A 26,277-nucleotide genomic window follows, 5' to 3' on the forward strand; every position below is an offset into this window, starting at 1 on the left:
GGCCAGCTGGCTGGGGCACCAGGGCCACTCCACCACAAATGTAAAACTCCGCTTTGCACAACCACACACTGTATGGCATGTTGGTATACAGATCCAACTTGACTTTGGATGTGCCTTCGTGCAAGACAAAAAAAGAAAAAGTGCACGCACGCACACACACACACACGCTCATGTGCACGAATCATTCTTCTTCACTTTACCATAATTTTACATTTGTTTGCATTTTCAACAAAAATCTGTCATGAAATGACGCATGCCTTTATCTACCCCTACATTATTTTTGTTTTCTGGCAAGAAACGTTTACATGCTCCACCATGTTGTTATTCAGTAGTTGGCAAGCATTTCTATATACAGCCAAACATAAGTGGGCAGTTAGCTCTCTGCTTTGCTACACCCCAGGGAATGCGTCATACCTAGTGCAATAAACAATGTTGAAGAGCTGCACTACTCAGTAATTCTTGCAATTTGCCAACATGACTAGCACTTGCCCTCCCAGACCCTCTTCGATTTAACCTTTGCAGAAGAAAGGACCTGTGCCTGCACAGAGGCATGCAATTATTTGAGGTTTAATCATCTTGTACCTTAATCACACATTACAATACCAAATCACAGCACTCAACACACGAATATCTAATTTCTTGTAATATTCAGTTACGGCTGAAATGAGCTCTTACTATGATTATCAGAACTTGCCTACCTCGGATAGGAGGGAATCGTACGGTGGCTGCCTGCTAGCGATATTGTGCGCTGCTTTTTTTCCACGTGCAGGATTATCTACCACAGGGGGCATTTTGCTCTTCAACTAGAACACTTACTAAGCAAGCAGGCAGAGCAATTAAAATTGTTTTTGCATAATTACTTGCAGCAATCTAATCAATAGCCGCGTTTACATGAATGCGACAGTATCGCATCACATCGCATTTCTAGCACATCGCATTCATGTAAACAGCGGTAATGCGCTAGAAAGGTGCATCGCATTAATGCGCCAGGCGAGGGTAGATTTATGGGCACGAGTCGACTCACGCACGTGGCGCTCCCTTCTCGGGAGAGTTAATGAGCTACATGTAAACCGCGTCGCATCGCCTTTCCCAAATGCGCTTGGAAATGCGATGCTCTACTGTCGCACTCATGTAAACGCGGCTAATGATGCATCTTTTTTTGGGTTGGCACCAGATTGATCACCTTGGCTGGTGTAAGTATTCTTTTGGTATAGCTTATCATACTAGAGTCACTTGGGTATTGAACAGTTGCTATACATAGCTTCATATACTAAGATTCTTATTGTGAGAGACTGATGCTATTGTTGTTTCTGGTTTCTTTTCTTAATTATGTGATCACTTTTGAACATGCATAACCAGCCTGACGTATTGTCATGCTCCTTTCCTATAGTCAAGCAAATTGTGACATCATGCTTGACCATTCACAAGGAGCTGAATTGAATGCACTTGCAAAAAGAATTGCAAAGAATATGAATAAATCTTGGACCATTTTACCATATTTTTCTGTTTTGGAAATAGACAAAACTATTTGGGTATAAATATTTACGTCTGTACTTTTCAAACATTTGTATTTGACTCTAAAATTTTACAATGTAAAAACCTCTTGTGAAAAGTGATGGGAATACAACCAAACAATTAAACTTCCTTAGGAGGTATACCAGGCTCCGTACTGGTTAACACAGTCAATGATTGGCTGGCTTAAACATATGGATACTCCTTGTAGTGCAAAAGCTTTCAATTATTTCCCTGGCATTTTTCAGCTTATGCTTATTCAGTGCAGTTGTCTTACCAAGAAATAGTTGAATCTACAAACTCAGCATGGCCAGATGAGGTTGCAAGTTGCCATTAATAGTTTCTATGTTCTCAAAAGAACATTAAAAAGCCCTAGTCTCAGCTTCAGTTTTCCAAGTTCAAGAATGGTACTACTCTTGCCTTATTTAATTTCGTTTTTAAATCGTGTGTATTTAAAAGACTGTTTTACTGGCCATGTGCCTCGTGTGGGTGGTAATATACAAGCATGTTGTTATTGCTCTTTCCTTAACCCTTTCAGACGCCACTTTATCCTGTTCATTGAAAACTTACTTTCACCACATTTCTTGCACCTTCAGTATCATAAATGTGTACAGCTGCAGAAAAGATTAAGAATTTTCAATTCTTTAGTAGGTTTTGTCAAGTTTACAGAATGTGCACTCCATACGAAAACTCACTACAGGAACATAAAATATGCAAACATCAACTATTTCGTGTATTGAAAAGCTTGAAAAGCACTTATCCAACTGCGTGAAAATTATGTCTGGTGCATGACATTATGAAAAACAATGAAATAAGTGAACCCGCTACATACAACATACTGACACCAAGCAAAAACACCCACCCGTCTGCCTTCCCACTCATTTTACTAAAACATTTTGCACATGTTATCCACAATCTGATTATAAGGCACGCCGTACTGGGGGACTCCGGAATAATTTGGACCACCTGGGGTTCTTAAACGTGCACCTAATTCTAAGTAGACGGGTGTTTTCGAATTTCGCCCCCATTGAAATGCGGCCGCCAGGGCCAGGATTCGATCCCGTGACCTCGCGCTTAGCAGCCCAACACCATAGCCACTAAGCAAACACGGCAGGTTATCCAATTTTGCAGCTCAATTTCAATCATAAGCGTTCCGAGATATATGCAACACATTTTAGACATCATTACTTTCATCAGTGCTATTGCTGTTGATGGTGTACACAATTGTGTACACGTCTGAAGGGTTATAAAAAAGTAGTTAAATACACAAAGAAAAATTGTAGGCTAAAAGATAAGGCAAACATGCCAAGGAGGGTTGTTTTCATAGCTTATGTGTATCAACTACCTTACAAATCAAGATAGAGTATATGAAAATTATCAGGTATGCAAGCAACGTAAACAGGCTTGGACATTTCGAAACAAGCACAGTGCATAAAGCATATGGCTGTAATGATACCGGACATTCAATTAGTGTTGCATTGTCAGGAGCCTATTAAAATAGTAGAAAAAAAAAGAACACCCCAATGCTGGCACCAAGGTCGCTGACAAGAGAGTATGTTAGCTGCATTTGAGTGACACTTAAATCCTTCACATGCTTATTGGCACCAGTGTAGCCAATGAATAAATAAATAAATGAAGGCTCCTTCACCACAACAGTGCTGGCCATCGTAGAGCAACCCTGTGCCTCCCTGTAGACATGTTTCACTCCAGGAATTCATATTTCTGCTAGCATTCTGCAGACAGGGACTTAAAAGGTTAAATGCAGCTGCATGCAATTACCACATGTGCGTCTGCCTCACAATAGAAGCAGACAGTGCAGCAACGAACAAACTAGCGATGGAAGGGATTTCTGACATGCAGGGAAACTTTACACAATCACAAATACAGGAACAAATAGCCAACACAAGTAGAGGGAGAGGGCAGGCAACAAAGTGACACATGCCACACAGGGTAAGAGTATGCATCGTAGGGAGAATGCAGCAGCAAATGCACTGCTGTGTTAAATTGCTGCAAAAAACTCTGCAAAACCTTGGGAAAACATTCAATAATGGATGTTCTGAAGCCACCAGCATATAAGTTATTGTGCTAGGAGTGGTTCAAGGTACCTTTAAATGCCAGCAGAGCTGCAGGAGGTGTGCTCTGAAATAAAATAAATGTGTTGTACTGAAACTGTGCCCACAAGAAAGAGATCCATGATCAGGCACAATGTTGTGTTCATTCTCTGTGTACCAACATTGTGCATGGTGTCCTGCTGTCTTGATCTTTCTATACCAGGTGTTTCGGAAAAGACTCAATAATTATCAAACACAATGCATGGAACATCAGGATGCAATTTTTTCAGCAACACATCATTCACGACGGCACATGTTGGGATCAGTGCCAAAAGGTTGATTAATAAGCTTAGGTGCACATAGTAATTGCAACACTGAAGCCAGCCAGTGTGCAACGCATATGCATTTGCTAAAAATCTTGTTTTAGCACTTCGAGTTTACACAATATGTGTGGCAAAATGCAAGTTTCCCGCTATGAGGAGTGGTTGCCCATAAAATGCATAGATGGGCAATATACATATAGCTTTTAGAAAGCAGAAACCTCATTCAACTGCATTCATATTACTTTTCACGCTTCTTTGCAGCCACATCTCTTTTGTGTAAAGCTACTCTTCCACGCAATAATCAACCGAGTCAGCACCTATATGATACCTTTTTTTACATTCATCTCTCTCAAATTGCGGAGTCGCCATGAAACTATACTCCCTTCCACCATAACTTGGCAAACGTGGAAGGTTGCGGGCACTATAGGCCAATAGTATTGTGGTAGAACGCCATGCGACTTTATTCCAGTGTATCACTCTGCCCGCTGCCACGACGGGCCAAAGTGGGAGCGGTCATGTGCACACATTTCCAACAAACGTGTCCAAACAACATGTGCATCGCGTGTGCCTGTGTACTTGTCGACCCTTCCGCCTTTTTCGTCGGCCAAACTATTTTGTTATTAAATTGAAAAACCAGGCGGAGCCACATGTGTCAGACAAAAAAAAAAGTTGCATGCCAATGTGTAATTCATAATATGCCTGATGATGCATGATGAGAACGACAAAGAATTGTTTCAAAGACCCCAATTAAAAAAAAAAGGGGGCAAACTTTATGTCTAGAAGCATATGGCTTTTTCAGCGTGGAGTGCGGAGGTCTCGTAGCCTTCGCCGTTTGCCAAATTACAGTGAAACAGTACATTTCCTACTAAATTACCAGAGGCAACTTTGGTTCAGCTCACAGGTGAAAGAGGGGTAGTAAATTTGTCTAATTGTTGTGGCTTTGGCATCATTGCTCTTCTGGCTATATTTATTACACTTTACCTACCATTAGTAGCTTAAATTTATGATACAGTCGAACCTCAATATAACAAATTATCAGATAAATGAAGTAAATATAAAATTTGGTTGGTCACGCTCCTGCTAAAACAAAATTGAAAATGTGAGATTGAGGTTGAAACCGATACCAACATGGTATCGGTTACAGGTAAGCAAATTTTTGTTTGCACGTCTCAAAATATATACTCTGATAGCAAAAATGTCAAATACAGTCGCCTAACAATTTTTCAGACGTCAGATTTTTCGGATCTGCGCGACGATTCAGATTTACCAGCAGCATCACCACCCATACCACCAATGTATAACAGCAATAACCAAAATTTCGGATGCCGCATATGGTGTTTGGGGCATAAAATGCACGCTATGCCGCAGACATGGCAGCCATGAACAAGGTTGCCACCATGTTGACTAGAAACGAAATCGCAACTTTGCTTGCCGAGTGCTGATGAAGTGGCGCTGGTTAGGTCTAGCTGGCCCAGTGGCCAAAGCATTGCAGCCGGCGGGGTGCCTGATAAGCCATCATGGTAAGCTCACTGTCAGTATGTTTGCATTCGTAGGCCTTACTGATAATCGAGCGCAAGATGAGACATGTATGGGCCACATGCAGTCCCCCCCATGTCCAAAAGTCTGTCGGCGGCTGCGCGTGTTTATGTTCGCATTCGCAGACCTTATCGGTGATCGCGCGTTAGGTAAGACGGCCGCAGTAGCAGAGTACGAATTCACGTGTAGTCACCCGAGTGTCGGAAAAATCGGTCAGCGGTGTGCACATTTTGGCCAGCAGCTTGGCTTGGTTGGGCTGCAGTCAGCAAGCTAATGAGCCAATCCCAAATGGTAACACCAATCGCATGGTTGCGTATTGGAAGTGGTGGAGAGCAGGTGTAATTTATTGTTCTTCCCATGCCTCATATCGACACGGCAAAATGCCGATGAGTTATCAAAATCTACAGGAGACCCTTTGCTGGTTCGTCGTACGTACCGCACTTGTGTTTCTTTCGCATAGACCTAATCAGGTTTGTTTAGAGTGCAGCTCCTAGGTGGTAGTTCCTGTGGCGAGCGTTGGCGCCGTAACTGAGTGAACGAGCACAGCGAAAGATGAAAGCGAATGCAGACCACAGCGGGGGATGAAAGACACGAGGAGGAAAGCGGAGAAGACAGTGCAGCAGAACCATTAGGCAGAAAGCGGAGGAGGTCATGGTGAATACAAGAGAAGAAAAGCGTAGTGTGGCGACGCTGGCTACGAGATGGCGCCAGAGTAGTGCGCATTGTATGGGAGGTCTGTTAGCGGCAGTTGCTGTGAATTGCGGCCACGCGTCACCCACGCACTGGCTCTTGCGATCTCCACATTAGCGAGGCAGTCGCGCCACACTTCGCTCCATTTGCAACATGCCGCACGAGACACTGTCCGTGCCACCAAATATATCGCGAAATTAAAACGCATGTAGAGCTGTGCTCAAATTTCGCATTAGGGAGTACTGTAATCGCTCTTGAATTTTTTCCCGCCAATATCCGTATGTTTATAACGAATATCGAATACATCACGAAGGTATTTTGTGTCCGCTGCAACTTTGTTGTAAGGCACACACACACACACATGAAGACAATAAAGGCTCTGCACACATGCATAATCACTGCAAATTCTTTCATTTACAATACAATATTTTCTTGAATATGATCATTTTGTAAAGTCAAAGACATTTGAAGCCAAAAGGACAAAGGTTAGGCAACTCCATGTAGATCCAATCATTTCCATGCTGGCCATACAAGCAGCTCCTGCAAACACTAGTGCTACATTTTTTTCTAGTACTTTTTGTACCAAACTATGCCATGAAGAGTATCCGTTCTGTCAAGCTTGGCATACACCAATGGGAAATTTTGGACATATTCAAAGCAGCACTCCTACAAAACTGTTTTGGTTCTGCAACATGAAGCTACAGCTTTAACTTTAGATGAGCCTGTGCATCCCATTTGGACATACCAACTAAAGTGTTCCAACTTTCAGCACGAAAGCTTGTAGCTGCATTGGTGAGCCCTTTCTGTGAGCTGACAGGTTCAAGCAGAATGAACGCACTTGCCCACCAAGTATTTGAACAGAGTTTCTAAACAGCTACTTATCTACCATCACTTATTGTTAATACCTATGACAGAGTGGCACAAGAAATAACTGTTCAATGTCTTATAATGTAATAGCATTCACAAGGTGTCACACAGACATACTTAATGGCATTAAAACCTAATGCCACCTGTGACAGTGCATTCTCATAAACCATTCAGTCGTCGAATGCGCACTCTCAATCTTGGCAATTACGACTGCACACAACACACATTTCTTGAAGGAAACTAAAATTTTAGATAAAGTTTGCCTATTAAGAGTTTTTAGCGGTGCTTCTCGCACTTCTACCAGCAAATCTTTTTTTTCTCATACAGCATAGACCAAGTCACTGGAGTACAAAAGCTGCATATATGCAAAACATTCAGACGAAGCAAGCAACCGGGATCTTTGCATTCATTTAAATTTACGAAAGTTGAAAGGTTAACGTCCAAGCACCTGCAGTTCGCATGAAGAGAACAATATTAATAGTAATAAAAAGAACGACACAAAGGAAAGTAAGTTGCCGGCTAATTTTTCAGACCGCTCGGTTATTCGAAATTCCCCGCAGCACTGCCACCGAAGTTGGCCCCATTTGAGTGTTGCCCGTGCCACCCGCATGCCCTCACATTTGTTATCGAGGTGGTTCTTTAGCTTTCCAAGTGCCATACAACCACTGCGACGCATGTTCTTGATTCTGCACTAAACTACTTTGGACGAGAAGCGCTGGTTAGGCCTAGCCGGTGGAGGTGTCGGGGGGGGGGGGGGGGGGGGCATGCCGCTGCGGAACACTCGCTCTTATGTTCGTACCCGTAGACGATTACATAGAGATTGGGCACACGATCACGTGCACGGGCCGAACTGACAGCCGCGCGTGCGAAGCGAAGTTTGCCACAGCGACTACTGCAAATGCCTACCAAGTTTGTATGTGCGTGCATACTGATAGGAACGACGGAAGCTCCCAATTGCACACAAAACCTCATAAAAGCTCCAAACTAAATTTGCAGAATACCGCTTAAGCTGACAGCAGTAAAGGTCGCGAACGCGATATCGGCTATTTACGCCGACGACGGGCACAATGATACTGAAGCCACATTGCGTTCAGTCAACACTTCAGCATAAAGAAATTGGTTCAGTGAGGAGCGCGCCTCTGATAAGCGCCCAAGCAGTCTCGCCTAGGCAACAGCCGCGCAAGCCGCATTTTTTTTTCATGCTTGTTCGTTAGCTCCGAGTCCCCTCCTCCACATTGCCCTCTTTGCTCTCCCCTACCATCAGGCGGCACACCACGCTGACAATCGTGCTCGCTATCGCACTTGTCTGGGGGACTTTCCTGTGGAAGCCGCATTATAACCGGTAATATGTCTCGCACGGCTGCACTGTAAGCAGTATGCATACAAATTAGGTTCTATGGAGGAGGGGGGGGGGGGGGGTAAACAGGAGGTACGAAAGGTGGCATTATAGCCAGTTCTGCACTTTCTACGGTTAAATTAAGTGGTCTAAGCTGTATTGCAATTTGCATACTAACTGCATTCACAGCAGCTATAATTTCAATATTTAATGCTATGAAGAATGCGCATATAACAGCAACTTTAGATATAGAAAAAGGTCCTAGACGACACTACCCTCTTCAGTGTGGCATAGACATAAGCAGGGATTGCTCACACAGTTTTGTGCAGATGCCTTGAGGGAGACAGGAAATTTCAATTATGCTCTTAAAAATGCAAAAGCCCCTCTTTGTGGAATCGCTAAGCATAGAGCAACATGCTTCCACATACAGGGCTGTTGCTTCATTAAAGAACAAGCTCCACATTATGGAGCAGACTATAAAGCGCTTTCCCAACTCTCCAGCATGTGCATTGCCTTTAATAACTTTGCACAAACCTGTGGGAAAGAAATGCATCCCTGTTGAGCTTGAGAGTAAAAAAAGAAGGCAGGAGAACTTGACAGTCACTTCACAGTACTGCATCCTCTCTCTTTCCTTTTTACATCACAAAACCAGCTACATGGCTGAATCAAGAAAATGTGCACCTATAGGCTAAAAAGCTTATAACAAGCAGACACATTTGTGAACATAATTGAAAATGTATGGATCTGACAAGTCAGCCTTGAAAGCACGAAAGAAAAATCTAAATGGCATTCATGCACAATGAACTATACTCCGTTTCATACATCAGGTGCAACACTGTGGAGGCTAGGGATACTTTTTTTGTGGTGGCTGCGTTTGCACTGAGAAATAGGTCAGTGTTTTCTGACCCAATTTTTGTGAAAATGTTTTTTCATATAAGCTCAGTTCTGAATGAAAAAAGGAAAAAAGAATTTACCCTTAGAAACAAACAAACCATGTACTAACAGCTAACACATTGTTTTACTTCAATTTGCTTTTCATTGCTTTTTTTTATTTTCAGCACAGTCGCAGCAGCCTCATGTGCATGCTTGCACGAGCAAACGCCGCTGGCGTACAGCGAAGCATAGACGGAACACGCAGAGCAATAAATTTTGGTGACCATACTTGCATAACTTTCACAGCATTGCACCTCATCGAAATGGAGTATAGTATTCGACACGAAAATGCAGATAGTGAATAGAAGAACCAACATGCAATAACTGAACATTCGACTGCATGGCTGCAACTAAATAAAGCCACGATATGGAGTGAGCGAGTGAACCGTTTATTCACACACACAAGAAAAAAAAAAAAAAAAGAAATGCAGCAATTTCTGGAAAGCAGCATTGTCTACAAAAGAGAAGCAGAACGGATAACATAACTTGTAAGATGCTAGGGCCAGCAGGCAAAACAAGTGAACAGTTGCTATAGTAGGCACCAGAGTGAGTTTGAAAGCACAAAAGCAGAGGCAAGTAGATGCACGAAAAAAAAAAAAAAAAAAAACACGAGCAGGGGATATCCAACAAGGGACAGTTCAGTGCTGCCACCCACTGCTTTGACCGAGGCAGGCCACATCCTCCAGGCAACAGGTAATGGTACATGAATGAAAAGAAAATAAAACCTAGCCATAATGTACTGGACACAAGGCCAGACGTCAAGAGTGGAGACACAAGGCAGAAAACTGATCACATCAATTCCGGTGGAAACTGAAAGGTAGCCTATTATATGCTATTCAAATGGACAGTAAAGGTATCTGGTACAAAGTCCAATGTGGGTTGTTAGAGACTTGCCAACTTAGAGCAAATGATTAAAACAACATTTTGTCATGCTAAAGAAAACTAAAGCAGCGCACAAATGTGCTCTGGTCAAGTTGGTCCTAACCATTCAAGCTGCACCTGCTGATCCTTTTCATTCTTGTACCATCCTGGCTGGATTCATACTCTGGCAACTGCACACCCTCACCACGAGTTAGGGCTAACCGCGTTAAGATCGAAGTTGGTGACAGCAAAGCGCGCTGGCGGCTTTTTCTTGGGCTTCAGCCGACTACCATCCACCATGGGAACACCAACTGCCGTCAAGTCTGCTGCCACCACGCGCCGTACCAGCGACGGAGAGCTTTGTGGCGTGGCAGAGGGCGTTGTGTGGGCAGATTCACTGCCCGAACCGCTGTCGCGCCCCAGGCTCTGTAGGCTTGGTCCATGATGGCTCAGCACTTGGTGCCGCAAGGCATCCTCCGAGGCAAGTCGAGGCAGCTCACACTTGCTAACGCCACTCACCCGGATGGTTGGTGCCCCTGACAATACAAAAGTAGCTCATGTATTTTCCCATGCCACAAGACTTCCTAAACTGTGACTAATAAACAGTGCAGGGAGGGAAGAAAAGCCACCGTGCTTTGTAACGACGCATTTCAGTTTCCTCATTGATATGTTATGCACCGAGTAGTTGGTACCGGCAATAAGAGCAGGGCTGCAGCATCTTTCTAATGACAAGGAGTGAAAATAAAATTAAATGTCACTAAACACCCAGCCCCCGGACTCCATATTTCTCCCTCGAAAAATTTCAGAATGGAACATAGGTCCGCAACCTTCACAACAACCGCATGACCTGTGCAGCAATTTTTACACCTTCTGAAAAGCCACCCAGGCTTTTCACTTGCTTTGTTACAACTTGAATCATGAAAACCCAGACAGGGGAGAAAGAAAAAAAAAATCTACACTTCGCTGAGCAATAGTATTATGGGAGGTTCCCGAAATTAAATTCCCCTAATGCAAGGCCTCAGCACTAATAGTAGCAAAGCCACTACAAAGCAAAAGCTAATGTGAATGGTACAGCAGAGAGCCACAGAAGTAAGGTCTACTGATAGAAAGAAAATGTCGTGAAAGTTAAGTGAGCAAGTGCATGTTACTTTGCACGAAATTAAGCCTGTCATAGGTGGTGCGAACTTGCTTGTGTTTTCGCACTTGCTGCAAATGGGCCGTCAGACCCATCTTGCATGCGATTTTTCGATGTTCACTTGTATGTGAAAATGCACAAGTGGCAAGGACAGGAACTAATAACACGGATCGTAGACGTCACTGGCCTGCCTACTTAAGTTTTCATTGGATAAAGTAACGCACTCAAACACAAAAAACTTTCACAAAAACCGTTTTCAAGTTGTTTTGCTTTAGGTGTGTTCAATTCAGAAAAGGTGTATAGCACCATAAACGAAAAGGTGCAATGGGTGCCAGTTATGGTGTGCCAGGCTGCACCAACTCACTGCAAGGTTCAAGGGTGCACTGCATCGCAGCGGCACCTTGCCTTGCACCCCGTGGAATCGAGCATGGAGGTGCAGGGTGCACCGCTGCACCTCAGAGAATCGAAGGCCTAGGTGCACAGCACCGTTAATAGGTGCAGAGAAACTTGGCTGAATCGAATAAACCTTTTGTTTTCACCAAAGCAAACTGATGCCAAAAATAATTCAGTCCTCTGCTAGGTGCTTGCAAATGTGAAATTGGCAGCAGCCGCGCACAGTGCACGTGAAACGACAATGCGAACTTCACATTTGCGGAAAACGTAGCTGGGAGAAATGCAGTGTAAAATCGCACCATGTGAAACAGGCTTTATGCTTGCATTCAGCACCAATGAAACTATACAGGGTTTAATGGTCAATAAATGAAATATGTGATATACGGTTTACATGGCCTTCTTTTGGAATATCGCTAAAAGAACATAAGGTCAATTTGGCAAGTGGCAATCAGGTTTGCTGCAACAATAGAAAACCCTTGTGAAATCAAGCCTTAGTATTAGCCTCGCATTTAGGCGCCTGACTAAAACGAGCTTTTTATTTCAGCTTTTGTTTGAATAGTTTACTTCCCAAACAGGTTAATATTAAAGTCCATGCAGTCTACACACCAGCTGGAGTCTGTGAAGCGGGCAGAGTAGTTAAGCGGGAAAGTGGCATGTCACGAAGAAAGCCCGACTCGGTCTCAGGAGGAGAGCTGCACATGTCGTCCAGATTAGCCACCGTGTTGAGTCTGTCCATGTGGCTTTTCATCCAACCGGGCATCAGGGCCCTGCGGCCCGGAATCTGCTGGCCAGCCTCGGTGCTCATGTTTACCGTGCCGTTAAAGCTGCATCCAAAATGAACACCACGCGAACACGTTAAAAGACGGAAACAAGCGTCAAGAGATAACATTAGTTTTCATGCCAAGCGCGCACGGTTCGACACGCTCAACATATGGCGAAAATCGATCAAATCCACAGGCGCAAGCGGAATGACAGACGCTAAACAGTGCAAACAGAATGATGCGCAATATGCATATCACTAGTGTCACATCCGTCAACATGCCCTTGAGCAAGGTTAAGACACCAGCAAAACAAACAGCCTCGCAACCATTCTTGTAAGTTCTTCGTACATTATAAGGCAGCCCCCAACGCAAAAAAAAAAAAAACGAAAAATAGAGCAAGAGATACTGGCTTCTTAATAGAGGAATGGATTCCCTTTGACGCTGGTCGGATGCAGCACACATTGCAAGAGAACACTAGAACACAGTAGGCGCTGTCAAACAGCCACCGCGACGACGCTAAACGACGCACTCCGACAACCACAGCGAAGGTCAAATCTACTAAACGACGTAATCGAAGCACAATAGAGCACTGTCAAGATTGCACTGGTTAATTTTGCATGGAAGTTAAAGACACCTTGGCAACAGCCGTAACCATGTCAGCAATTCAGCCATATATACTGTACCTGTGCATGGCTAGAATTACAACTCCATGGCTAAAATTACAAATCCCACGAGTGTCAGTCAGGAATGTTCGTGCACCCGCTGAAAGAATACCCCTACTTCCCTACACAACGCCATGCAATGCAAATGATAAGAAACAATAAACCCAGAAAGCCCAATTTTCTTTTTACATCAATGGATGAAGATAACCAAGATTAGGGTTACGAAACTCGAACGTTCATCTATCCTGACCAGCCGCGCGACTGCACAAATATAGTAGCATACATGTACTCACCGAGGATTAAATGAAGTAATGCATGCTCAACTACCGATAAGGTTTCATAATTTGACGAGGACTTCTAATTAATTTTATGAAGAGCATAGCCAGGAAGTTCACGGAGAGATTTAGATGTCGATGCGCCTCCAAGGAACCCAGGTGCGCATGTGCGCCAGTCATTTACCAGATTCCGTGCTGCCAATAAAAGGCATGCAAAAATAAAACAACTTGCTTTAAATAATTTTATAAAATATTATTAGCAAGTAAGTGTAAATATCTTTTTGAACGCAGTGAAAATTAGCTGGAGAAGCGAGCCGTGCGTGCGCTCGATTGGCTCGATGCTAGCGGCATCTTTGGGTTCCTCCAAGAGCTTCTGAACAAGCACAGCGTGTGATTGCTCGCTGTAGGAGGTTAGGAGTGATTGCGCGCGAGCTCTTATCATGAGCAGTTTATTCAAACTTGCGAACACAAGTGTCCCGCGGAAATCTTTTCTCATTGGAAGCTGCGTTATTGTGGGTGTGGCGACGTGCTTAACTTTGCGCTACTACTGGAAACGAAGATCTCGAAAGTATTACAGCAGCGTGGAAGAAACGGTAAGGAAACGACGTGTAGATTAGAAACTGCAGTAATGAATGAGATGTATTACGAAAAGGTTAACCTGTGGTGCCTACAGGAGGGTGACTGAAAAGTTTTATGAATGGCTGGTGTTGTTCATTATGGCTGCACGTTAGCTTTTAAGTATTTTTCGCAGTGTTCAAAGCATGTGCCATGCTCGTCTTCCCACATCTCGTGGTAGAAAAAAAAACATAAACAAAAAGTTCGCCAACATTTCTGAGCAGTTGTTTTAATTATTTTCCTTGAATGTGTATACATAAACACTGTTGAGCGACATTGCGATTACAGGTCCTAAAGTACAAAAGCGAAACCGCTGTTGCCTCACTCGTGCAGCCGTTGAATATAGCCGAAATTCTTTATTATTAACTTCCCGCTACACTTTTATCTGAAACAACTTCAGTATTGTCGTAAACTGTCAGTGTCAGCTTGCCTAATTTCCCGTTACGATGGCTCAGTAGATGTCTAGGTCGCCGGTTCTTTTCCTAGACGCGGCGACCGCATTTCAATGGAGACGTGGTGTGCAAAAATGCTCGTGTACTTACTTTGAACTGCAAGGCGTGTCTCGTAGTCCAGATGTTGTCGCGACCCTGCACAGGAACCCTAAGATCAGGATCCTTCCAAGATTGAGTATAAGCAGTGTCGTCCTCGTCGTCTTCGCGCTGCTTAGTTATACCCAAGATGAACCAACTCGCCCAAATCAAGTTGTTACTAGAGCCCTCTAAGATGTTACTTTGAGATGTTAAAAATCCCGCCATTTACCTTAACAGGTGAAAATTTTCAGTGTGCAGATGGAGGAAAAAGAATCCTTGTCTTGGGACTAGACGATGCTGGCAAAAGTAGCCTCTTGTTGCACTTGTCAAGACCAGATGCGACGTCGACACACCCGCCGCCAACGGAAGGCTTTAACGTGGTTTGCATCAACTCTGAGAACGGTTCATCCCTGAACTTTTGGGAATGTAAGTTTCGAATCTTCCTGCCTGTTGTTCATAGTTTCTATAGCTTCTTAACTAATAATCAAGGGCTTGTGGGGGTCCACGCTAAAATACTTCAGGCTACTGAAATGCATAGCCTACTATGGCATCCTGTTAAACAAATGGCATTGCTTTTAGGTGTAAAACCTACTCTGTTGCAAAAGCACTTTCAATCTGCATTGAACAAGATTGTGAACGTGATTGCAACGAGCAAGATTTCAAGCATGCTTGAAAATGACCATGTGGCAGCAGTGCTCAACATGGCCATTTGACAGGGTGTTGCATGTATTGCTCATACTCGTTTGGGACTTGTGAAGTTGTTTGTTTATGAAATAGGTCTTGTGTAAGTAAAAGCTCTTTAATTGCCACGCAGTAGCATTGGTTGATAATAACACAAAAAGGCCGACCTATTTTTTTCTCTTCTCAGTGGGTGGTTCTGAAACGGTGCGACCTTACTGGCCAAACTTTCTTCATGATACCAGTGTTCTTGTGTACATGGTCAACTCTGCCGATACCCAGCGGCTGCGTTCATCTGCTCACGAGTTCCGCAGAATCTTGCAAGATGAACGTCTACAAAATGTGCCGATTCTTGTGCTTGCCAATAAACAGGTTTGTATAATGCACCCCATGTATGCCTCGCTTCTATGTGAGTAGTGCTGTAGTATTTAACTAGCCCTTTTGCATAAGACAGAAAAGCAATCACGCAAAAATACAGTGCATGCAGAATTTTAAAAGTTGTTTAGTGCCGAGGCATTATTTGGAAAACACTCTCATTGCATGCACAGTACATCGCTTTTGATAGCTTATTACAGTGGTTGTGAAATGCTAGCAGTCGCAGACCGCTTCACCTGCTCATAGGCTATTCAGGAACCCCATAAATATTGAATTTATTAAGGAAAAACATTAAAAAAAGAGGTCATCTTGATGTTATGTGAACTATATGCACATTATATCCAGGCTTCCAACTTTCCAGGGTTTCATAATTATTATAATAACGAAGGCAGAAAGCATTCACTAGTTAGAGAATCATCAGATTGGCTAAATTCTAAAAAAAGCATGGTTTCTTGGGTTCTCAACAGGTGTGATGAAATGCTATCATTGCAGCCACCATGGATATCAGTTCCCAAAAGTGCAGCCGTGATGTGCATCATTTACTTAGTACTACCTTGAAATCTGCAAAATACAGACATAGCTGAAAGAATATTACACAAATGCTGCTTCTTGCCACCCCAAGCAGAGGTCCATCCCTATCCCCTGCTATTAATAGGACCACTACGCCAGTTTACTGCAGCACCCAGATGCAGCAGGTTAATTGAAACACAATCTGCGAGAGGTCTAAGATTTCACTTTGTTCTTACATTGAACTAGCAGGAAACAGAAACCTGTTTTCATAAGGACAAGGGCAGCTCAACAATTCATTTGTTAAATTGTACAAACAGTGAGTGAAGCTCATGACAATTGTTGTTTTGCAGTTCAGAACATTATTATTGCTTATCTGTGGCCCTGGGCATGCTGAAATATACATTAGGTGTGAGAAAGTCTGTAGACAGCATTTGAAAATTTTTTTGCTGTTGGCTGCGCGGATTTAAGAAGAAAAAGAAATAGTATTCCTCATTTAGAATCTTGAAAAATGTTTTCAAGTTCCTCACAGGTAGCAGATCAGTAATGAAATCAGTTAACAGTACATTATCACTTGTTTTTCCCAAATGGGATATTGTGGCTCGTCTTTCCTGCAGCCCATAGGCCTAATTAGACAGGCAATGGAAGTTGCCCTAGGTATCACGAGGATTCGCTAACTTGGCTGTACTCATACAGCTTTACTTCCTTGGCCACACATGGATCATAGTATGTTGTATCATAGGGTCGTCATGGCAGAGCTAGAAACATTAACTGTCAGGGGGTTAATGTCTCTTCATGAGAGCAGCATTCCGGGCAAGTTGGTAGTCCATTACTAAAGTATTATTGCGCAAAAAAAGGACATGGACGGCAGAGAAGAACACACACACCAAGTGCAAGGTGTGTGTGTTCTTCTCTGCCGTCCAAGTCCTTTTGTTGCATAATAATACTTTAGTAATGTCTCTTCACTTTATATTGTGCCATGGTTTTTAACTTTGTCGACTGATTTAAAAATGGCTGACAATTTTCTTAACACGCAGATCAGCATGCATGACAAATAGCAAGGGCTTAACATATAAATTGAGAAATAACATAGCTGCTAGTCAGGCTTCTGCCCTGGTTAAAAGAGGACATACAAGCTCACCTCAATGTCTTTTAATTAGGCGGGCTGTTATTTTTCACTTTTCATTACCCCCCCCCCCTTTTTTTTTTACATCTTTAGGCTAGAAGGAACTGATGTTTTAAAAACAAAAACACTCGCCAATTTATTTCTTAATATAAAGACTCAAAATAAAGAGACTGGAAGCCTAAGAGCTTTATACGTAACTCGTAGTGTATCATCTATGAGGAAAGTCGTGTTGCATGTCAGGAGTGAGCATGCCGATCTCGGGTTGTATTAAAAATAGTCTAAGTCTCCAGTGTGAATTGTCGTCAACCCTATTTCTGTTTTTCAATTTGACCTTATTTCATGTGTAGAACATGGCTTTTAAGTGATAGTTCACAAGTACCTCACTACACCTTTAGCCACATCTGGCCCTTGCACCACAAAACACTGCCACATCATCATCACAAGTACCTCACTAGATGCCTCACTTGCTCGTCTGTTAGATGATGCACATCAGTGGCAAGCCTTTATAGCAGTCCTGGTGAACACCCCCTTGAAATCTCTTGATAATGCCTTTTTGTCTGTAGACCATGGTTTGAGGAGGGTTGGCTTGTTGAATTTCATTTATAGCTAGAAAAGTACTTCTAGAAGGCATGAAGCTAACTGTGGTGTGTTGTGCATTTTTCAGGATCTGCCGGGAGCTAAAAGTGTGGAAGACATATCAACCATACTTGGGTTGGATGAACTGAAGCAACTCAACTTCAATGTTCACATTCTGCCTCTGCAGATGCCATCAGACTCGAGTTGCCAGAGCAGTGTAGCTGAAGCAAAGCGCAAAATTCTTCACTTGTCACGAGGGTGGAGTCCTATCTTGTCACTGTGAAGCATAGCACGTGGTATCCAACCTAGCATAACTTATTCCCGCTTATTGGTGGCAGAGTGCACAACACGGCTAGGCCTGACCAGATTGGAGTCAGCTCTGCTTAGTTCCATCTGCTCAGTGTGAGAAGGCAATGCACAGCAGAATTGGGCTACTGGCCAGAATGTGATGCTTTACTAGAGTACAAATGGTGCAGGTTGCTTCAGATGATTGAGTAGTGTACTGGTTACACACGTGTTACTAGCCAAGTACTGCGCAGCTTAGAACATATGTTGGCCTAGCGATTACAAATGCACATTAGCACCAGCCATGTAGTCCAGATTATTTTTCTACCATTCCACTTGCATACAGGAAATTTTTGTTTTAACTTGTATTTACAAACACTACAGAGTAATTGAAGGTGTTTTATCCCACTTTCTGTATATTTGGTCCAAGCTTACTTAAGTAACTGTGATGAGTACTTTGCTTGTAATAAATATCTTGGGTCTGGAGCATGCCCAATGATATGTGTCCATGATTGGGTTCGTGGGTTATGCAACTTCCATTACTAGTCAAGGCCATGTGAATGGCCATACTATGTGGACAATGTCGCTGCACCTTTATTTGCCCAGAGGTTATCAGCTATGTGAAGAATGAAGGCATTATAATTAGCAATCTTCGTTTTAAAAAATTGACATAAAGGAGTATGCTGTAGACATGTACAGTTGCTATCCGTTTATTTCAGCTTTATTGCTGCTGTTACTGCTGCAGCAGCACAAATTTTATGGCCCTTAAATTGCTGCAGGTATTCAGGTTAAATGAAATTAGCTGACTTCTGAGAGGTCTTGAGCCTTGGTGCTGATGAAGGTATGGTGTCTGCACAGTTGGCTTAAAGGGGTAGCACAGACATTTTATCTTGGATAGCTGTCAACTCTAACCATGGTGTATGGCCTCAGTTCGATATGCGCGGACCAAATTGCATCTTTAAATGTGTCCAGTTCAAAATGCGCAAAGTGGAGCGTGGCTTTGTTGCACAGGGTGTGTTGGGTAGGACTCTGTTGGAGGTTGTGGTCATGTGGTATTCCATATCGCTGATCAGCCAGCCTGGTACAGTGGTCACAATCAACATGACCTTGTCACAAAATATGGCTGTGTGCTGCATCATCCATTCTTTCTACCTTCACTCTGCTTTTCTCACATTCAACACAGGGTAAGCATCATCCTCTGCTGTTGCTTCTCTCAGTGTGGAGCACTTTTCTCACCCTCTCCCATATTACCGCATCGAGTGCCTAACGAGTTCAGCTTTCGGCGGGACAATCACAGTGTGGCCTGGGACCACTGCACTGGGCCGTCAAACCTGTGCGTCAGCGGTTTGTAATACCATGCACTCACCACTTCCAATTTTTGTTGTGTGTAAGAGTCCTGCTCAACATGCCAAAAGCTGTGCTCCACTTGGTGCCCAATTTTGAATTCGTTGTTGTGAAGCATGGTATAATTAACCATTTATTGCACGTTAAAAGAACCAAGGCCTAGCTCATACCATGATTATAGTCTGCTGGTACAAAAAAAGAAAAAAGACAACAACTTGTGATTTCTTTAAACATTCTTGAGGATAGCAACATTAATTCCATTAGATCCAGAAATGTGCACCAATTGGCCCAGCTAGTATAGTCATTAAAAATTTGCATTTCCTCTGTGCATATAAAATGGTACGTTGACTTTCATGAAATCTGGCCTTATTCTGATAGCCCCTTTGATTAGCTGCCAAACTTTTCAACCGAGTTTAGTTTGTAGTTTAAGTGTTTCAATTCATGTAGCAATAATGTACACGAGTACTTAAGGCGTATTTAAAGGTTTCGTTCACCTTTGAACTTGTTTCTTAATACTGACGTTACACAGTAGTAGTATTAGACTGCATGTGTTTTTAAGAATTGACCTTCCTGCCACATTTGAATATAGATTTCACTAGCACTCCTAGTTGGTTATGCTAGCGTCATGTGCAATCTCAATATCTCTTAATTGCTCTTAGGACAAGCAAACTCTCCATTCAGCTGTGGGGTCTTTTTACCTGCACAGAGGAGCTCAAGTTTCCAAGAGCATGCGGCCACGAGGGCGCACTGCCAACACGTTTAATGCTGTGCAGGCAGGGCATCCGCGTAAATTCATAGCTGCAAGCAGCCATTTCTATCTCTGCAGGATTCTCTTGCCTGAATTCAATGGCAGCAGCTTTGAATGCCCATTCAGAGTGAAAGTATGACACTGATGTTAGTGTAAGGGATGAGGGTTTCAGCACAATGGCAGACAATGACAATTTAAGTTCACAGGTTTATTTTCCAGCCATGGTGAGAGGGCAGAATGCAAAAATGCTTTAGTATTTTTTTTTTTTTTTAGATTTCAGTGCACATTTAAGCCCTCATAAATGAATTTTCGAATAAGTACTGGCATGGCATTTATTTCAGCTTTTTTTTTTCTCCAAACGAACTATGAACCAGTTTCAGTACCTAGGAGGCCGATGCGCCATGATACATTAGCTCGCTTAGTTTCTGTGATCACTGTGGCTGGCACACGCAAGCACAGCCAAAAGGAATGAATGTTATCATATTTAGCCATGTTGCAGCACAATGTCAGCAAACTTTGCTCTATGTCGCATTGTCACGATAGTGTTGATGACGCCAGGTACAACATTTTAAGACTAACTTTAGTATCAAATTGCAATATTTTACAGGTGTTTTTGTACCTTAATACTTGCTAATAGTCATCTTTTTATGTGCAAGGAGCATGTGGTGGTCTCTCTACAACTTGAAAAATGTGTGTCAGTACTTGTTTAAAACTTCAATATCGCCAAATGTTGAGATGAGCATTGTAGTGGTTGCACATGCAAGTGCAGCCTTCAATAACTCCAGCCATTTAACACATTTAACACTCCAGCTCCAACACATTTAAATGGCACGTTGTGTGGTACACACGGGCTTGAGCACATTCATGTGTAGGCAAGAGGGCTTCATCTATTCGCTCCTACAGGCATGGCATACTAGGCACATGATGCCACGCAGTTTATTGCAATGAAAAGCACTTCATGAAGACTTTTGATGTGTACTGTACATAGTCTCTTGCGCAAAAGTACTACACTCCTAGATGCGACACTGGTTCAATAAAGCGTGAAAAACATTGAACCAGAACACAGTGGTGGCATTGTGCCCCTTCATTTACATCCACTGGTTATGGCACCACTACTGTCAACCTTGTCACAGGGTTGAAGTCTTGATTGAATTAAACAATCCTAGTTGTCTTCTGAAAAGTATACCGTACACCGCAATACGAATGGCCTTACAACAATACATTGAAGGCAACACACATTAGGCACAAGACTAAAGTTGGGCAAAACCAGCTTGTCAGATTGCTAAGAAGCTAATCTTCTAGCAAATGTGCTTCCCTTTTCCTCCACAGACTTCTCTACACTACGTAGACTTTTATTATGGCTCCAACACTGTTTAGCCGACTACTGCCTCATCGAGATGTGCATGATTAGTTCATATTAATATTAGAAAGGTCAATTTTGCACCGAGTTACTCATTTAATTGAAATACCTTGTGATGGTAGTTTGTACTTGCATGTTGAAGGGGCCACTGTGCAGACAACAGCACAAGAGCACCAATATACACACAGAAAAACGTGGCCTGCATTGCCTCGTATGTGAAAATAAATGGAGGTCTGTCATGCTACCACTACACCAGCTTAGACTGCCACAATCATGCAGATGCTACCAGTGGTTCTAAATTGGTTAATGTGCACGCCAGCTCCTGTCACCACTGCCAGCTTGCATATCTTTCTGCCTGTGCATGCAGTTTCTGTTCATGGTTTCACTTCACACACTTGTATGGGATGTTCTTGCAGCTCCACATCCTGAATCCCTTTCCATTGTGCTGCAATGTATTTCTCCGTGGTTTACTCATGTTGCTTCATTTCATGCACATGACAGGTGGCACATTTGTATTGTTAGTATGATGGTTAGTGCTCATACTTGTCACTGAGTGTCTACTTCGAACACAGTTACCTGAAATAATTGGCTTTTTCTTCCAAAAAGATCAGGCAAGTTCTATGCTTTTTGAACACAACTTAGCCAACAGGACAAATAAGTGAATGTAAACATAAGTCAACTGCATGTGCTAAAGAACATGTATCCATGCACAATGAAATTTTGGGAGAAGGAGGCAAATGCCATATCTCATTTTATTTTCCATTCATTCTGCCATTCATGGCTGGCTCGGAGCTGTGCCACTGTTATCACCGGCATTTGTCATTCAGTGTCATGGATAAGAAAAGAATGGAAAACAAAATGGATTGCTTCAAAATATAACAATTTCGTGAATAGCATAAACGTCCAAAGAAGACTGCCTACAGCAGTTCCATTTCCACTTCTTTACGAAGTTATACAAGCTTGCCCACTTTTCTAAACATTTATTCTAATCAGCCAGTGTGCCGCAGCTGAAAGGCTACACTTATCTGCAACATTACAGCCCATGCAAGTGTTCCACCCATGTACTCTTTTAAAGCTTATGCTACAAGTACCACTATGCTTAGCCACATTCTTGGTAGCACTGCAACTGTTTTGAGACCACTGTAAAGTGCCATTAAGATTTTGGCTGCAACATCCAAAACTGCTGCATTACACTATATTTGTCACAGTGTTGCCATGCAGTTGAAATAGCATATAACTAGAAAGTGTAGCATGTCTTAGTGCTATTTTGTTTGTACCAAATTAAGGTGGGTGCAAAATGATTCTATTTTTATGGTAGGCACCTTTTTTTCTTGCTAAGAATGGCACAAGTAGCCAACTTGCCGGCAAAATGATACGAGATGCATTTATCCGATTTAGTGAAAAACGACACTGCAGGTTGTTGGCCAGCCAACTATGCAGTTGCTGTACAAATAACACACACATGCAAATAAGTGGGCAAGCTGAAAGAAACTGTCAGACCTGCTGAGCATAAATCTTGCACATGCACGTGCACACACACATACAAAGCTTCCTTTGGGGCCACAATAGACGTATGTTCTTGCATGTTTGCTCTCCTTTTTCAAGTTAACCCTTCAATTCCCATATTCTTGCCAAAAATATGTAAAGCTTCCCAATTTTTCCCACAAAAATGTCACACATGACATTTAAATTTAAATCAAGCTCGTTTGTACTGAACATGGATGTCTATTATCCAAGTAAAAAAAAAAAAACCTCTTGAAGATCCCGTGTAAAAATATAGCATTTCCTGAACATAATAATTCTACAGCTGCCAGTCTGATGTCTCGCACTATTTTATAATCCCCATGGAATTCAATATGTCCATGCTCGACTGTTCCACAAAATCTGCAAAAAGCTTCCTCTGAAAATTGAGCTTCCCCGTTTTAAAGTCTTCAGGACACGTGACGATATATTCTATCTCACAAGTTACTTGCAGCACTGCCGAAGGTATGAGGTGAATACACACTATCTTTGCACAGCAGAAAATAGTTCAGAACTTAACTGTCTGATTACTGGCAGGATTAGAGAATTTTATTTTTGCTTGACAAATACGTTACAGCAATACGCAAGATGTTAGGCCCTTTGCGCATGCATGTCATATACCGTGAATTACTGTGGCAGTTACCACCAATAACATTTAATAGCCACCCTAACCGTGATTACGTAGCAACATGGCAGGGGCACCCAGACCACCCGCTTCGATCCCAATTCGAGCTCGTTTCTGGCTCTCCGCCCTGACAGCAACAAATAAATGGTAAAATCCATCATCACTTAGTCTCGTCTCACGCTGAGCACAAAGCATTAGGCATGTTTTGTCATTATTGAGATCAGATGTTTGTTTGCACGCTGCTAGGACTACAGAGGCAGCGCCGAGCAGTAAAAGTGGTTTGATTTCCATTTAGCAGACGTCGCCACAGCATTAGAGCTAGTGATGCGTTGGCGATGTGGAATGCTACGAAAGCCTAATTGTTCACTGCATCATTAATTTACTACTCCGCTCTAGTGTGATACGTGATGACGGTGGCGAGCAAACGCCAAGCGGACAGTGCGACGCGTGTGAACATTTATCAGGGCATTCACTCACTAAAACTGGCTAAGGAGGCTGCATTGAACTGCTCAGAAAGCCTATCGATGAAGTGAAGCCCCGCTGTGGCATTCACGGAAACGCAGCCTATAGTTACAACACAAAAACATCTGTAGCGTCACTCCACCAACAGTGGAGGTTGTCAAAAGCTGAGCCGACACAGCGTGGCTGAACACATTTTGAGGGCATTCAGCCTTCCTATTGGCTAAGGAGCCCTACAGCTTCCTCAGTGCTGCAAGGAACTACTGAGATAGAGTATGGGAAACGTGAGCTACAAAGAATGAGCATGTATTGGCCGTGACATCGAGCATAGTCGCCGCCTGGCAAACACTGACTGAACCGTGGATTTTGTGGATCACCTCGCATCGTACTTTAACCACTTCATGTTTACATATGCACATACAGTGCGCATATGCTCTAAACATTTGTTTGTTATGTGGTAGTAGCATCGTACCACCTCGGTGCGATGTAGCCATAGCTATGGGCCTTGTAAGCCAATCAGGGCAACACACAGCCAGATGATAACCTTCAGCAACGTGACGATCCACTATCGTGTTTGTTGTCTGCTGGATGACAAAGGATCAACTGCTTCATTTGCTTATTATTGTTCTTTACGGATGTCATTTTTGGCACACTTTAAGCTGTTGTGCATTGGCCATGACAAGAACACTTCTCGGAGGCAAATGCCCCAGCAGTTTTTCCACCAACCACTTTGTGTAGCGTTGCGTGCCCATCTCCCCCATCTCCTCTTTTACTCGCATTGGACGTGTGTTACTACTAAGTGCCTGCTTTTGCTGGTAGTATTAAGGTGCAAATTCTAAAGGCATCTGGTGAACTTGAACCAAATCTTTCATTGCTTGCTGTAATGTTGCCGCTCAAGAAGTAATGTGCAACTCCAAAGATGATCTAAGTCAAAATTGTTTAACGTCGTGTTGGTCATGCAGATCATGCCTTTTGTGGACTGGTATCCGGGGCGACTTCACCTTGCCTACACACTTGACCGGCTTCATCCACTTGCAGAATATTCACTTTCTGACACACGTGAGAGCTGAAGCCTTGTTGTAGATGACATCAATGCTGAGAATATCTCTTAAGATCATTCTTCACACCAGAGACCATACTCATATCATTGTCTGCTTGGCTGAACTGAGCTCGGAAACAACACAACCCTCTGAATGCCATGACAAGTAAAGTCTGTCCCATTTTTTCTTTTTAATGCAAAAGCATTATATGCCCCATTTCGCGAAAGTATGGCGGCAGCATGACCAAGACATGGTACTAAAAATGGGTAACGGCGCAAAGAGTAAAAAAACGTCAAGCAATGCTCGGACTGATGTCAAATTTCTCAGTGTCTTACACAACCCGGTATCGCGTCTTCCCTATATGCAAAAGCTCGCACAACACTTTTGATAGAGTGCGGGTCACCATTGTCATCTATCACCCGCTAATGATCCTTCAATACACAGTGCGGTGGGCTCTGCGTATCCATTTCTTGGCCGATCCCCCATAGTGGGTACGAGCCACATATGTGATAGGAAATGACAACACGCTCGACACCAAATCATGTGTATAAAATGAGGTGTACCACCGCCATCATGTGTCGGAAGGAACGCTGTGCAAGTTTACAACATGCATGACAAGCAGATGAATACCTGAGCAAAAACATTTCACCAAAGCGACTACAATGCTTCCTCATTCCCACATGTGAGCAGTCTAAAGTGTGTCTGCCGAATGTTTCTAGGTGGTGTGTGTGATGCGATATCAGCTTGATGTTCCATGAAGACTTTCATAGCTTTGTTGCAAAATATTTTAACCCACATGTCAAATTAAATGAATCGATTACATTCGTAGGGGACTATATTCTTGACCTAAAGAAGACATTTCCATTAGGGGTGGGCGAATATTAGAAGTTTCAAATACGAATAGAATATTACACACTAACTATGTGTAGTTGAATATGAACTATTTGGTATTTTCGAATATCGAAACTAACCAAATAGTTCACAACAAGGCTGTTAGTCAGATCTTGGTATGCTAAACAAAGTATCGTAATTACCACAAGTAAGATGACAAAAGTTTTTGAAACAATACAGAAACAAACTGGGTAATGCAAGCTTCGTTTTCGGTTTCACGATGGAAGCCTAGCTGCATGACAACCTGCGATTTCTTGCTTGT

The 26,277-nt window shown here is 42.9% G+C and overlaps 2 protein-coding genes across 3 annotated transcripts; one reads left to right on the forward strand and one right to left on the reverse strand.

Annotated features, from left to right (window-relative positions):
- Nucleotides 1-6,506: 6,506 nt before the first annotated feature.
- LOC119459365 (uncharacterized) lies at nt 6,507-13,512 on the reverse strand. 2 transcript variants are annotated; one of them, XM_037721169.2, is made up of 3 exons: nt 13,354-13,512; nt 12,244-12,461; nt 6,507-10,645 (listed from the first exon to the last, which is right to left on the reverse strand). In XM_037721169.2, the coding sequence occupies exons 2-3, from the start codon at nt 12,440-12,442 to the stop codon at nt 10,311-10,313; spliced, it is 534 nt and encodes a 177-aa protein (XP_037577097.1). In that variant the 5' UTR covers nt 12,443-12,461; nt 13,354-13,512; the 3' UTR covers nt 6,507-10,310. The 2 variants fall into 2 exon arrangements, with proteins under 2 accessions (XP_037577097.1, XP_049522199.1); XM_049666242.1 differs by lacking the exon at nt 13,354-13,512 and adding an exon at nt 13,082-13,104.
- Nucleotides 13,513-13,693: 181 nt separating this feature from the next.
- LOC119459357 (uncharacterized) lies at nt 13,694-18,523 on the forward strand. Its single transcript, XM_037721162.2, has 4 exons — nt 13,694-13,928; nt 14,732-14,906; nt 15,349-15,530; nt 17,831-18,523. Exons 1-4 carry the CDS (start codon nt 13,776-13,778, stop codon nt 18,023-18,025), a joined length of 705 nt encoding a protein of 234 aa, XP_037577090.1. The 5' UTR covers nt 13,694-13,775; the 3' UTR covers nt 18,026-18,523.
- The last annotated feature ends 7,754 nt before the right edge of the window (nt 18,524-26,277 follow it).

This window comes from Dermacentor silvarum, chromosome 1 (genome assembly GCF_013339745.2).
Source record: "Dermacentor silvarum isolate Dsil-2018 chromosome 1, BIME_Dsil_1.4, whole genome shotgun sequence".
Classification (NCBI taxonomy): domain Eukaryota; kingdom Metazoa; phylum Arthropoda; class Arachnida; order Ixodida; family Ixodidae; genus Dermacentor; species Dermacentor silvarum.